We start from the raw sequence: 15,627 nt of genomic DNA on the forward strand, positions 1-15,627 counted from the left end.
ACTAAACTTCGTGTCCAACACAATGCATAAAAAATGCAGACAGTTTTTCATCTTCCATGTTGAAAAAGATGAAAAGGTATTAATACAATGTTGGCAAGGATATGTGGGAGCATAAATTCATAGAGCCATAAGAGGAGGCAATTTAGTAGGATTTTTTAATAATCCAAACTGCAAACATCCTTTGACTCAGTAAGTTATACAAACCACAGGTACATTTTCACACCTAAGAAGATACCTTCACAAAGATATTCGTACCAATGTTTGTAATAGGAAAACAAAAAGAAGCAAAAAAATAACCAATGGCCCTAGAGCAGTGGTTGCCTATCTTTCGGACTTCACAGACCACCAGTGGTCCGAGGACCACCAGTTGGTGACCGCTGTACTAGAGCATGAATAATAAGTTGGGATACATTTATCAAGTAAGATGCTATATAGCAATTAATGACATAACTATGTACTTATAGGGGAAGACTAAAGTAAAAAACAAGCTGCAGAGTAGTATATATAATATGATCCCATTTATTTAAAATATAAAGATTACATATTTGATTACGCATAAAAATTTTCTGAGGATTACAAAAGAAACTGTTAATAGATTAAGGTTACTTCTGGAGAATAAAACTGGGGGTGAGATGCGAAGAGGGACATTTCATTTTCATTTTATAGCCTCTTCTATTACTCTGAGGTTTTCTTTACCAGGTGTACTTTTTAAAATACAAAGTTGAGGAAGGATCCTCTTATTCAAGGACTGTGAACCATTTTTTTATGTATATTTCACTAAGATCTATATTTGACGAGGTTCTCCAAGTTTTTGCAAATATATATCTAACTAGAGGCCTGGTGCACAAACTCATGCACAGGTAGCGTCTGGCCAGGCGGCCCTGATTGGGGTGGGAGTGGGGGCCGATCAGCGCTGGTGGGAAGGTGAAGGGCTGCGGGCAGCTGGCCGGCCAGCCCCGCCCTTAGTCGAACTCCCAGTCAAGGGGACAATTTGCATATTAGCCTTTTATTATATAAAGACGGGCTCACACCCATTTGCCAAGTGTTTGTTTTTAAATCACATATTGCTGTCTTTTTTAAGATGACAAACCTTTACTAAAATGAGATGCTCAAATTTTTCTTTTTCAAGCTCACTTTTTAAATTATGGAGGTAATATGATCATTGCAGAAAATCCAGAAAACATAAGGGTGCAAAAAAACAACTACTAAAAATCACATTTGACCACTCTTACCATAGTTAATATTTGGTGTGTTTTCTTTTTTCTCTGCATTATATTAATGCACAGTAGTGTCTATATTTAAAATGTGTGTAAGATCATACTGTACCTACAGGTGTATATCCTGCCCCCTCCAATATATAACAGATACTCAATAAATATATTAAAAATTGAATTGCTAAATTAGTATTGTACCATTTCTCCTTATTGAAAGTTCTTTCTACAAAAAGCATTCAGTTGATTTCTAGTTCTTAGGTAAAATAAATAATACTTAATGAATATATTTATATCTAAACTTTTTTCTGCATTTATGATCATTTCTCAGGAAAAAAATTATGGGATCGAAGAGTATGAAATATTTGTTACTGATGTTTTTCAAAAAGGTTATCCCAGCTTTTACTTAGACCTCTAGCATAGCCTGTCCTCCTATTTCCTGCCTAAAACATTACTATTATCATTTTAAAAAGCCATTGTTATTTCATGGTGAAAAACAAAGTTTGCTGAGAAAATTTCTCCCTCTATTATAATACAAAATAAAGTCCTTCTACATGTTCACTCAAGAGTGGTATCTTGCAACCTAAAAGCAGGTTAAAAGGAACTGTTGAGCTTACTCCCTTTTCCAAGCATTATTTGTTTAGTAGGATTCTACCACCAAAAACATATGGATGAAGGAGCATGTAAGTCAGATAAGAATCTCTTTCACATTATGCAAAGTGATGCCTCACTGTTGTAGGAGAGACAGTATCATAGCATCAATGTGTATCAGAAAATTTCTTCCTGCAGTGATATTTAAGGTAAGGTGGTCAGTTAACTTTCCTGAGATAGCTCCAGAGCAATACTGGTGGGAAATCAGACACACGACCTCAACAGAGCCCTGTGCAACAAAAAGATGCTAAGATAATAGAACTTAAAGCAAAAATAAGATCATTCTGATTTTTGGAAAAGATTTTTTATTCAGAGTTTAAGATTAAAAACTACAAGAATTTACTTGCAGCTGATGAGCAGAGAGAAAAAACATAAATCATCATCTGATTGGCTAGTTAAAATGCTCTGACTCAGAGTTAAATTACTCAGTGACATGTAGTTAACTCTGTGTGAGCTTAGGCGTTCTGGAGCAAAACAGTTCTAAACGAAACATATCATCTGATAGCACAAGGCTAACGGGTATCTGAAATACTGAGTAAGAAAGCTGATGAAGGGAGGTTGTGGCAGACCTTTTGATTCTTTTAGGCTTCTAGCAGTTGGTTACCATATGCAAGGACCTAGCAGCGAGTTATTTTATCTCTTGACTTGTCTGAGTTAGACAACTTTAACCCACTAAGCAGGAATAAAGAGACACTTTATATTGATAGATCAGTTAAAAAAACAAAGTAGTCCCACCTCTCCAGCAGAATTTTAGTTGAATTAAATCATAAGAGAAACATTGATTATTGCACATAATGTACTTGTCACACTACATCTGTTGAGTAGAATTTCCATTCCAAGTATTGTTTTCATCTTCACCATCATCTTGAGTCCTCAATCTATATATCTTCCCCTCTTTTTTAAAGTCTTCTCCCCGTTTCTCCAGCACTCTTTTTCTGACAGGTTCCCTGATATAACAAAAGTGGAAGAAAAGAGAAGTCATAAAATGAAAACAGCAGTAACAATTCTATTAGTATAGGCAACTATATTTTAAGGAAAGTTCATGGGAGATAATTATATCTACTAATGCAGTACTAGATTTTATATGTTCTTGTCAGTTTAAACTGCATCTGTTCTCCAAGGCAAACAAGCTCAATTGTATTTTCCATTTCCATATATTTCTTGATGACTTACTAAGCTTTCGAAGAGTGTGACTATCTACCAACTAATCTTTATGCAAGCTGACATAATTACTAAAATATTTATAACTTATACAGCACCCTAGAAGCTACCCAAAGCTCCAATCATAGCCTAATTTCCAGAAATGGTAATTAGCAATTTTAATCCTTTTATAATGTTTAATAATTTATTTATGCAATTAATAACAAGCAGGATTTCATCTGAAAATGGGAAGGAAACAGGTGAAATTTAAGGTAATTCATTCTCCAACACTAGACGGGAACAGAGAGAGCAAAAAGAAAACAGGAAAACCAACAATGAAACACAAAATTTTGCCTTTCAGATATACTCATCCCATCCTTTTCCCGAACACAAGTCCTGTTGCATTATTTGAAAAATGTTTTTAAAAACCCACATACATAGCAAGCTATCAGATACTACAATACCTCAGGATTAAATGCTCCCATCCATTGCTCAGTAAGAGTTCTAAAGTTCAGCACTAACAAGGCCTAGTTTGAATACTTTTTAAGATAGAGAATTTTCCTTTGTCCCCCTTTGAGTAATGTACTAAGGCCATAATTGGTCTTCCTGCCTAGCAGTTAAAAAAGAAATAAAATAAAAGCTAAATCAGCCCAATCACAATATTTACACAAATCTTCATCCCGAGAGTCAATAAGACTAAGGATCTCCTTACTGACAGCAGACAAGCAAGAATTTTCATTACTTATCATATAGGACTAGAGTGCCAATTTGCTATAATGGCTAACAGCCTAATAGAACATTTAACTATAGTAGATATATATTAAAATAAATTATGGTATTATAAGAAGAGGGTGTAATCTCACCTAGAAAAACTTTCTGTTAAATCTTAATATGTAAAACGTTAATCATTAGTGTTATTTATTAGTATTACCATTCTGACCATAACCATCTTACCTAATAAGAGAAACATGTAAATTGATCGTACCTTCGCTATAACCACAGCTAATCAAAGTATGCAAATTAACCCAACAAATATGGTGGTTAATTTGCATATATACCTGGGTCTGGGGAACATTCTCAGCACCCAGGTCGCTCCCAACTGTCCATCGGGCAGAGGCTTTAGGCGTGGGAAGAAGTGCGGTCGTAGGTGCGTACAGGGTCCCCTTCCCAAGCCTAAAGCCTAGGGTGGAGGCTTTAAGCTTGGGGAGGTGCTGGAGAGAACCCTTCCAGAGCCTAAAGTCTGGGGCGGAGACTTTAGGCTTAGGAAGGGGCCAAGCCTACGATCTGAGGTGCTGGGGGGGAACCAATTCCCAAGCCTAAAGCCTTGGGTGGAGGCTTTGGGCTTGGGGAGGTGCTAGGGGGAGCCCCCACCCACGCCTAAAGTCTGGGGCAGAGGCTTTAGGCTTGGGAAGGGGCCGAGCCTGCGACTGGAGATAGAGGGGAGAACCCCTCCCAACCCTAAACCTGGGGCGGAGGCTTTTGGCTTGGGAAGGGGCAGAGCATGGGATCAGAGGGAAGGGGAAAATATCCATGGAAACATATCCTCAGGTGAGGATAAAAAGAAAAAGAAAGAAATATCAAATCCTATAAAAGACATCTTGAAAATGCTTAAGAAAGTTGTCATTCTTTCATGGTAAAGGGACTGGAGTCCGTGTTGATGAAAATACATTGGTGGTTACAGTGACTGGCAGTGGCTGCAGCAGTGGGGTGATGGGGCTGGCATCTTCCCCTGATCAGCCCGGTCACCTCCCACAAAGGGAGGCCAATGGGGAGAGGGCTTAAGCCATCCATAGGACATCCCCTGGGGGTTCCCAGTATGTGGGAGGGGGCAGGCTGGGCTGAGAGACTAGTCTATAGTAAAAGGCAGGTCTCTTGGTTAAGGGACTAGTCCAATAAACTCTCTGAAGGAGGCACCATTTTAAGTGAATATTCAGTTTCCTGTTTTCTCCTTCTCTAAATGACGCAGAGAAGATAGCCAGCAGACCAAAGAACCACTAGGCTTAAAATTCCCTAGAGCACAATCTCTCTAAAGAAATTATGCAAGATGACTGTGAGAAATTAATGGAATGAAGTATCTTGTCAGATTAAACATGGCTGGCAAGAAAAAAATATTACTATTTAGACATGGGTGGGGTGGGGTGGGGGAGATCTGCTTTTACAGTTATGGGATGAAGAGAATTAATAAATGAAGTAACAAAACCAGCAGAGGTGAAGTAGCTTTCCACAGACTAGGTTTGAAAAAGATGGTTGAGGAAACTCATGTAAGTTTGCTTCCCCCGAGAGATGATATAATAAAATCTTCAAAACATTTAGTTTTTCCCCCATATATAGAAAGAAGGCAAAGTACCTTTAACAAATTTTTTCATTTTGAATAAAATCACTAACATTTTGCAAATGGGAAAGACAAAAAAAAAAAAAAGATAAACATTTTGCAAATGGGGAAAACACAGATACCTTTTCTCTGAATTGCTAGACGATGCAAGGTTTGAGGTTTCCGAAGTTGCTCTCACTGAGGTCTGTGCAGGAGGAGGATTACTAAATAAGAAGTTGCTAATCAATCTCCAGATGGCAAGGAATGGGTAAAGTACTGTCCCCAACAATGTCCAAAAGTCTCCACTGGAAGAATGTACCATAGATGTAGTTGGTCTTCCTGCCTAAAAATTAAGAAAAAAACTTAGATGAAGACTACATAAGCCCAATCACACCACAAAGTTCTAGGTAAATCTTTTATCTGGAAAAGAAAGTCCTATTTATTTTAGTTTATTGCAAGAAGGGAAAATTACCAACTTTGCTATATTGGTTTTTTTTAATGTATATAAACCTCTGGGAACTCTTGAAGCTCTACTTTTTTTGTTGTTGTTGTTAATCCTCACCCAAGGATATTTTTTTTAAATATTTTTTATTGATTTTTTACAGAGAGGAAGGGAGAGAAATAGAAAGCTAGAAACGTCGATGAGAGAGAAACATCGACCAGCTGCCTCTTGCACACCCCCTACTGGGGATGTGCCCGCAACCAATGTACATGCCTTTGACCGGAATCGAACCCGGGACCTTTCAGTCCGCAGACCAACGCTCTACCACTGAGCCAAACCAGTTTCGGCCCAAGGATATTTTTTTCCATTGATTTTTAGAGAGTGGAAGGGAGGAAGAGAAAGAAACATCAATGTGAGAGAGACACTGATTGGCTGCCTCCCATACATATCAAGCCTGCAACGCAGGTATGTCCAGTGCCCTTGACCAGAGTCGAACTTGTGACCTTTCAGTCAACAGGCCAACACTCTATCCACTAGCCAAACTGGCTAGGACTGGAGCCATACTTTTTATTTTATTTAGGCATATGAAAACACATAAAGCACAGGAGCCATAAACTGATCTAACATATTTGGATAATGTAGATTTTAATTATCCATAATATACCATTCACCTTCACTTTCTGTAATTATAAGAAACAATGAAGAGTAAAACGAACAGGTCTGTAAGAATAGAATAAATATATACATATATACATACTGGCAACAGTACCACTGAAGCACTTGGGGCAAGTTCCAAATCCAATAATTTCTTTTTATAATCTTCTTTGGTAAATTCTCTCCTGGGAAACATGGTTGCTAATGAAAAATTACCGTATGTGTTGCCAACAGTCTGTAACATAACAAGTTTTAAAACATTACATCAGTGCCTTTAAAGAGATATATACTCATGTGCATCTAAAACGACTGCCGTAACCAAAATTGCCTTGATTTTAGAAGTTCTTTTAAAATAAACTCAAAATATGTTTCTAAAACCTTGGCATAGCTGAAAGCCGTCAAATCCAAAAGGTATTTATTTTCAGAGTAATTTATTAAGAAACAATGTCTTGGGCCCTGTCCCAGTTCCCAAAAAGTATTTAAAAGCTTCCATAACTCAAAAATGACAAAATATCAAAAATATAGTCCCTAAAACCATATGAACAAAATGAATAAAAATGAACAATTAAGCATCTCTTAAAGATAGCTGCAGTTTTCACTCTCCTTTACAAACTTATATTAACATCTCATAAATACATTTGGATTATAGCTATTCCCCATTAAAATAATTGGAATAGATCACAATTTCCCCCATATATATCACATCAGAAGTTTTTGTCTTCTCCTCTCAAAGAATATAAATGGTCCATAATCAACCCACACCATACATATAATCCTAGATCCAGGAAATTAAATTAAAATGAGCAACATCATAGCCACTCTCACAATTTTAGATCACCCATACTTTTAAAATCTTAGCCAACTATCTATTTAGAAGATTAAAAAAAAAAAAAAAAAAAAAAAGACTAACACTTTTGTGAGTTTTTTGTTTGTTTGTTTGTTTTGTAATTTTTCACTGTAGGTCTTATACATACCTCTCATTGTTTTCACTTTAACATAAGGACATACACAAATACAAAATCAGGTCATTCTGGGGAGAAGTTCTAATAGAACTGATGTTATCAAAGATCGTTTTTTTCCCCCCTTTCATGGTGTTCCCCCTTTTCACTTACTTGTGGCAGAAGCAGTAAGACTCCGGCCAGGGCACCCCCTCTTAGGAGACCCAACGTGTGGATTCAAGGCAAAAGAAGAATGAAAGTGGCTATTTGGGTTGGTTCTGCTATAAAACTCAGGGAAAGGACTTCTTAAAATAAGTTTTTGTATTGTCCAGCCCAGCTCACCAGTAGAGGAAGGCAGCTAGCAGGTATGCTTCCCTTGGGACACATAAGTGAAGCACCAGGCTAAATGCAGAGAGATCTAGTGAAAAGATCTGAACTCTAATTTCAACAATGAAGTGATATATATATGACAAATAATGATATATATAATGAGCGTAGATCCTACAGGACACCTGCTGACTATAATCCACTAAGACAGTGGTCGGCAAACTGTGGCTCGTGAGCCACATGTGGCTCTTCCACAAAATACCACGCATGTACAGTGCAATTGAAACTTCGTGGCCCATGAGCAGAAGTTGGTTTTCAGCTCTCAAAAGAAATTTCAGTTGTTGTACTGTTGATATTTGGCTCTGTTGACTAATGAGTTTGCCTACCACTGCACTAAGATATCAATCAGAAAATTAAAACGAATGGAAGCTATTCATCTTATTTTATAAGATACAAAATTTCACACCCATGCCGATTTTAGAGTAAGGCCATGTTTTGGAAGTCAATTCCTAAGGAAGATACTTGTTGCCAAATAAAGATTAATGGTCTTTAGGCTTGGACAACTGGTGGGACGGTAGGAAAATGGCCAGCTCAAAAGCATTCTAAGCAACCGAAAAGTGGAGAGGACTAAGAAATACTACATCCTTTTTACAAGGGACAACTCCTTAAGATTAGATCTCTGGAAAATCATTTGATTGAATTGTACTAAGTTGACTGTACTAAGCAGTAAAAAAATTTTCAGAGCTTCTTGTATAGGATCAGCAAATTCCTATTTCTGCACAAGTAGATACCCCATTCCCATGTGGCACTAACCCACAATGGAAGCTCCACAACATTCCAGAGTTGTCCTGTGCCTCCCTCCTGGGGATAAGTCATGACTTGTTCACATTCTTCAAATCCTGCTTGATAATGTTCCCCTCCCGCATTTAAATAACCTATTCATCTATCTTTACTACAACTCAGGACAAACGTACCTGTGCAGCAAACTGCCTTGCCTCTTCAAGAGGAGCATCAGAAGGGAACTGATTTGTAAATGAAGAACCATCAGGAAGACGAAACTGAATTCTTGCAACAGTGCTGTGACGAAAGAAAATTTAAGTCAACATCTTTACCTCCACATATTCTCAAACCATACCAAAAGTTACAGAAAAACTGAAGTGAAAATATACAATGAAAATAGGTGTTTTGTTTTTTTCACAATGTCAGGCCTTTTAGTTTATATTTTTTAAAGCTCTATGTAAAATTCACCTTCTTAATGCATACTAGTCAAAATTGTACAATCATCATCGATTTCTAATTCCAGAACATTATCACCCCAAAAAGAAACCCCAAACCCACTAGTATTCCTCTCACCTAACTGGCAATCACTAATCTACTTTCTGAATCTATAGATTTGCCTACTTTCGGCATTTTATATGATGGAATCATATAACGTGACTTTTTGATGACTGGCTTCTTTCATGTACCCTTGTTTTCAAGGTTCATCCATGTTGTAGCATGTATACTTCCTTTTTATTGCTGAATAATGTTCCATTGTATGTTTTGTTTATCCATTCTTCATTTGATGAACATTTGGGTTATTACCACATTTTGGCTATGATGAAGAACGCTGGTATAAATATTCAAGTACAGATTTTTGTGTGGACAGTTATTTTCAATTCTTTCCTTTTTAAAAAAATATATTTTTATTGATTTCAGAGAAGAAGGGGGGGGGAAGAGAAACATCAATGATGAAATTCATTGATAGACTGCCTCCTGCATACCACACACTGGGGGGATCGAGCCCCATAACCCAGGCAATGTGCCCTGACAGAATTTGAACCATGACCTCCTGGTTCATAGGTTGACACTCAACCACTAAGCCACATAGGCTAGGCTATTTTCAATTTTCTTGAATATATATATTTAAAAGTAGAACTGCTGGAATATATGGTAACTCTATGTTTAACATCTTGAGGAACTGCCAAGTTGTTTTTTCCAAAATGTCTGTATCATTTTATAATCCCTTTAGCAATGTAGGAAGGTTCCAATTCTCTATATCCGTGCTAATACTTGTTGCTGTCTCTTTAGATGTAGAAACCCTAGAAGGAATGAAATAATACCTCACTGTGATTTTGATTTGTATTCCCTTCTGACTAGTGATGAGTATCCTTTCATGTGCTTATTGACCATCTGTCTATCTTCTCTGGAGAAATGTCTATTCAAATCCATTCCCCATATTTAAAGTGGATTGTTTGCTTTTTATTGTTGAGTTATAGGAATTCTTTCTATATTCTAGATACAAGTCCTTTGTCAGATAGATATGATGCAAAACATCATCACTGATGTTTCTACCTCTCTCCCCCTTCCTCTCTGAGGAAGTTTTTTAAAAAAATTTTGGTCAAGTTCAACTTATCTACTGTGTTCTTTTGTTGCTTGTACTTTTGATGTCATGTCTTAGAATCATTGTCTATTCCAAGATCACAAGATTTCCTTCTTTTCCTTCTTTCCTTGCTACACTTAAAGAAAAAAAAACAACTTTAATACAGCGTAGGAAAGCCATCCTTGGGCAAAAGCCCTCAGGGTTAAAGCAAGGGTGTGAAGGAACAACAGGCCTTCGGGTGGTGCTGACTCAGTAGAAACAGGTGGTGTGCAGGAAGGTGCAGCCACTGAAAAATCCTGTCAAACCATCATAAGTCAGGGACTGTCTGTATTTAATATTATCACAGTGCACATTCACATTCAATAACAAATACCATTGGCAGCTGCCAAACTCATCAATATGTCCTTCTGGAACTACTTATCATAGCCACAGCACACACATAAATGTTAAAAAGCAGCCCACAACCACTGTTCTTTTCAGCTCCTACATATATGAAGATATTTAAGCAGAAAAAAAAATAATAATAATAAAAAATAAAGTACCTTCTTTCTCTTGCAGAAGCATCCCTCTTAGCTTCCATTTCTGCTTGCTTAACCAGCAAGGCAGCAGCTTTAGCAGCTTCTACTTCTTCCTTTGTCTTTGCGAAACGAGCAGCTCTCTCTGCACGATCCTTTAAAACAGTTCTTAGATGCTAAGTATCTCTTTCACTGTCAGAATTCTACTCACATATTTCCAAACACAAGCATGCATGAAATCCCTTATAGTCATACGTGTTAACTTTATCAGTCTGGATTTGGTATTTTTTTAGTTTTATCAACTGCAGGTACCAGAGCTGTTATTAAACAAACAGACTTGATTTTGGTCATTACTGAGCCTGGAATAAGGTCTAGCATATAGTACATAAGTATATGTTGAATAAAGAAATAAACAATATAAAGGTAGACATAATTTTCACTTTTATGTGTTACAACTGCTCAATTCTAAAAGCAATTGTTGCTAAACCACCCTAAGCTTCTACCTGATGTTCTAAATCCTTTGTCCCAAAAAAGAATGCTCGTAACTAGAGGAAACTGCTAGGTAACCAATTCTTGGCTTCTTTTCTAGAGAATCTTTGAAAATTACCTTCTGTCTACTGATAAAATTCATACCACTAAAAAAATTAGTTTGGAAAAAAAAATCTCAAATTTAGTATTAAATGTATTTTAATTCACTGTACAATTTCTATAAATGGAAGCTGAGAATTGGTACTTTTCAGTGTTTTAATTTCAAGAAAAAAGACTTTAAATGTTACATGCAATAAACTTTAATATTTCAAGATAAACTATCTTAAATAATGTTACATGCAATAAACACCAATTATTCAAGAAAAATGGTCTTACATATATTACATGCAATAAACATTAATATTTCAAGAATAAAAGAATTTTAAGTATAATATTATCAAAACTATACTAACATAGTATATCACGAAAGTTGTAGGAAATATTAAAAATCTGCAAATAACAGGATTACTTCTATTATATTCTAGAATATTTTTGTTCCTTCTGGCTCTATTTTTTGTTCATCAGTTTATATTGTTCATTATATTCCATAAATGAGTGAGATCATATGATATTTATCTTTCTCCGACTGGCTTATTTCGCTTAGCATGATGCTTTTAAAGTCTATTTTGTTGGCCGGGACCGGTTTGGCTCAGTGGATAGAACGTCAGACTGCGGACTGAAAGGTCTCGGGTTCGATTCCGGGCAAGGGCATGTACCTTCGTTGCGGGCACATCCCCAGTGGGGGACGTGCAAGAGGCAGCTGATCGATGATTCTCTCTCATCGATGTTTCTAACTCTCTATCCCTCTCTCTTCCTGTGAAAAATCAATAAAAAATATATATATATATTTAAAGTCTATTTTGTTGGATATGAGTATTGCTATTCCAGCTTTTTTTTTTTTCCTTTTCCATTTGCATGGGAAATTTTTTTCTATCCCTTCACTTTCATCCTGTGTGTGTGTCTTCTGTTTTGAGGAGGATCTCTTGTAGACAGCATATAGTTGGGTCATGTTTGTATATCCATTGAGCTACCCTACATCTTTTGATTAAAGCATTTAATCCATATAGGTAAAATTGTATACTTAACTAGAGCAGAGCACTAAGTTAAGTATACAATTTTACATATATGTTCCCAAAAATTCTAGTTTAGCACTTCTTAGTTGGGATTCAGGAATCTGTATTTTAACAACTCCACCAGGTGATTCTCATCATTAGAGAAGTTTGGGAAACACTGCTTTACAGCAATCCCTCTAGCATTTCTTGTAATGCTAGCTTGGTGGTGGTGAACTCCTTTAGCCTTTTTTTTAATATATATATATATATATATATATATATATATATATATATATATATATATATATTATTGATTTTATACAGAGAGGAAGGGAGATAGAGAGTTAGAAACATCGATGAGAGTCATCGATCAGCTGCCTCTTGCACACCCCCTACTGGGGATATGCCCGCAACCAAGGTACATGCCCTTGACCGGAATCGAACCCGGGACCCTTCAGTCCCCAAGCCAACGCTCTATCCATTGAGCCAAATCGGTCCCGGCTCCTTTAGCCTTTTTATGTCTGGAAAGCTCTTAGTCTATTTTGAATGATAGCCTTGCTGGATATAGTAGTCTTGGTCTCAGATCCTTGTTTTCCATTACCTTGAGTACTTCATGCCATTCCCTTCTGGCCTGTAGAGTTTCTGATGAGAAATCAGGTGTTAGAATTATGGCAACTCCTTTGTAGGTAACAGTTTTCTCTTGCTGCCTTTAAGATTCTTTGTCCTTAATTTTCGGCATTTTAATTATAATGTGTCTGGGCATAGGTCTGTTTGGGTTCTTCTTGTTTGGGGTTTTCTGTGCCTCCTGTACTTGTGTGACTTTCCTTTACCAGGTTAGGGAAGTTTTTCTACCATTATTTCTTCAAACACTTTCTCTATTCCTTTCTCCCTTTCTGCCTTTTCTGGTAGAACTAGTACTTTTTGAGCCACTAAAATCTATTTTTGTGTACACTGTCTGGTAATAAACCAAAACCATTATGCATGGAAAAACAATTTCATAAATGTTCTACAGTCAAGCAGTAAAAATAAACTTAATACTCACCAATGCAATCTGCTGTTTTATACGCTCTCGAGCTGCCCTATCTTCTGCCTTTTCTCTGTTTCTTTCCTCTAACATTCTTTTTGTTAATTCCTCTTCTTGCTTTCTTTTATAATCCAAAATTTCTTTTCCAGTTTTTCTCCTCTCAATTTCTTTCTTAATCTCTCTCTGAATTAAAGAGAAAGTTCTATGAGCTCAAAACATTATTTAATAATCTGCCCTGAATATTATTCTGTTTACAGGGAAAGCAGGTTGTAGGTACATTTACTTAATAAAATGTAAGAAGTCAGTAGAATCTATTAACAGCATGGGATAAAGGTCAAATTTATACAGCTTTGCCAATGGTTCTATTAAGAGTATGATATGGTCAATGTAATTTGAAAACAAAGAGAATTGCAGGTCACTGGTTTCTGAGATGAATGTGTTACCGTTCAAGGACAACAAGGCAGTCATCTATTTGACTTTCCTATATTAAATGATAACTTTCTTATATTAAAACCCAAAACAGATAATGCAGATTAGGAGTGCATGGTGAGAAAAATAGAATGCAGCAACACAACAGGAAAAATTTGGCAAAATGTCTAATTTTTTTTACAAAAAGGAACTAAATTTTTTATCTGTATCAAAGCAAAAATATTTTAGTTCAAGTCCCTTTATTCTTAATGTAAAAAGACTCATAGCAGAGAGAGAAATAATGAGCCAATTTACTTGTAGCAATTTACAAAAAAAAAATACTAAAAAAGTATATACTATGATCCTACTACAGAAGACAGATAATTCCCTTCTCTATGCTCTAACTCTAAACTATAACCAGGAAGCTCTCTTAGATCTGTCAACTGAAAAGGGAGTCAAATGTTCCTTCCCTTAATGGAAGAATAAAACAATGCTAAGTGTACAAACTTTACCTGTTCTTCCTCTTTCCTTTTTTCTTCTCTTCTTTCTTCAAGTTTTTTGGTTAGTCTGTATTATAAAAGTTTTTTAAAAAATACATTAACTAAGACACATCATATTAATATAAAATGTATTTAGAAGATTTCTTTATCTACTAACTGGGGAAACAAAGATTTCTTTATCTACTAACTTCAGGAAACAAAGCTCCTGAAGACAAAGCAACTAATTATTTGCCTTGCTCCTGGCCGCTAGAGAAATCCCTGGTGAGTCCGTGGAAGCCCACTGGGAAGTTGGCTCTAGTTCTAAGCACCTTATCTCCTACTTACCACTAGTTCCTCGCCCCCCCAAATTTATGTAATATTGATTTAAAATATATACATCTAGGCCTGGCCTGCGTGGCTCAGTGGTTGAGCGACGACCTATGAACCAGGAGGTAATGGTTCAATTCCTAGTCAGGGCACAGTGTGGGGAATGCAGGAAGCAGCCTATCAATGATTCTCTCTCATCACTGATGTTTCTCTCTCCCTCTCCCTCCCCCTCCCTCCCTCCCTTTCTCTCTCTCTCCCCCCCTTCCTCTCAGAAATCAATTAAAAAATGTATATATAAAAATTATACACACACACACACACACACACACACACACATCTATACCTACAAAAAAATATAATCAGCCGGGACCGGTTTGGCTCAATGGATAGAGCGTCGGCTTGGGGACTGAAGGGCCCCGGGTTCGATTCCGGTCAAGGGCATGTACCTTGGTTGCGGGCATATCCCCAGTAGGGGGTGTGCAAGAGGCAGCTGATCAATGACTCTCTCTCATTGATGTTTCTAACTCTCTCTCTCCCTTCCTCTCTGTACAAAAATCAATAAAATATATTTAAAAAAAAAAATATATATATATATATAAAATCAATGACTTACAAATGCTTTATCCCTTACACAGAAGTAAAGAGCAATACGGTACAAAATTGTTAAAAAATAAAAGGAAAAAACTAAAGGCTAGTATTTATAAAAATTAATAACATTATTAATTCTCATCTGTAATAAACTCACCAATTAAGAAACTAATGATTCTGAAAACAGACAGTGGTAATGGTTTGCAGAATGTGAATATATTAATACTCACTGAATTGTAAATTTTGAATTTTACAGTGTGTGAATTGTATTTCAATTTTAAAAAATAATAAAATTTTCTCTGCGAGGGATTTAGGTTACACAGGTATATGTAGGTAGTTGGTAAAACTCAGCTGAACAACTTATGCCAGAAATCAAGGTAGTGCTCAAAGAATGATGAGACATTTGTCCAAAGCGCAGAAGACTCAGCATGAAGGGGTTCTACTAACCAAATCTGGGGCAATCATGCATCAAAAAGAATAGGAGAAGTGAACTGTAATACATTAGAGGGGGGAAAAAGGATTTATGAAACATCTTTCTGCTGAGGAGAGTCATAAATAGGCATAACCACTTTGGAAAACTGGCCAGTATCCTGACCAAAAAATTCCCATTCCCTACAAATTCAGCCAAAAGGTGTGTTCACCAAGGTACGTACAAGAATATTCATAGTGC

The 15,627-nt window shown here is 36.5% G+C and overlaps 1 protein-coding gene across 1 annotated transcript in view; it reads right to left on the reverse strand.

The window, feature by feature from the left end:
• Positions 1-501: 501 nt before the first annotated feature.
• UBXN4 (UBX domain protein 4) overlaps positions 502-15,627 on the reverse strand; it is a 32,889-nt gene continuing 17,763 nt past the window's right edge. Inside the window, exons 7-13 of the mRNA XM_036421210.2 lie at positions 14,076-14,130; positions 13,174-13,338; positions 10,579-10,706; positions 8,649-8,751; positions 6,513-6,644; positions 5,457-5,656; positions 502-2,809 (exon numbers count right to left, since the gene is read on the reverse strand). Of these exons, the coding sequence (XP_036277103.1) occupies positions 2,671-2,809; positions 5,457-5,656; positions 6,513-6,644; positions 8,649-8,751; positions 10,579-10,706; positions 13,174-13,338; positions 14,076-14,130 (922 nt within the window). The 3' untranslated portion in view covers positions 502-2,670. The remainder of the gene's footprint in view (positions 2,810-5,456; positions 5,657-6,512; positions 6,645-8,648; positions 8,752-10,578; positions 10,707-13,173; positions 13,339-14,075; positions 14,131-15,627) is intronic.

Source organism: Pipistrellus kuhlii, unplaced genomic scaffold (genome assembly GCF_014108245.1).
Source record: "Pipistrellus kuhlii isolate mPipKuh1 unplaced genomic scaffold, mPipKuh1.p scaffold_m20_p_7, whole genome shotgun sequence".
In the NCBI taxonomy this organism is placed as follows: domain Eukaryota; kingdom Metazoa; phylum Chordata; class Mammalia; order Chiroptera; family Vespertilionidae; genus Pipistrellus; species Pipistrellus kuhlii.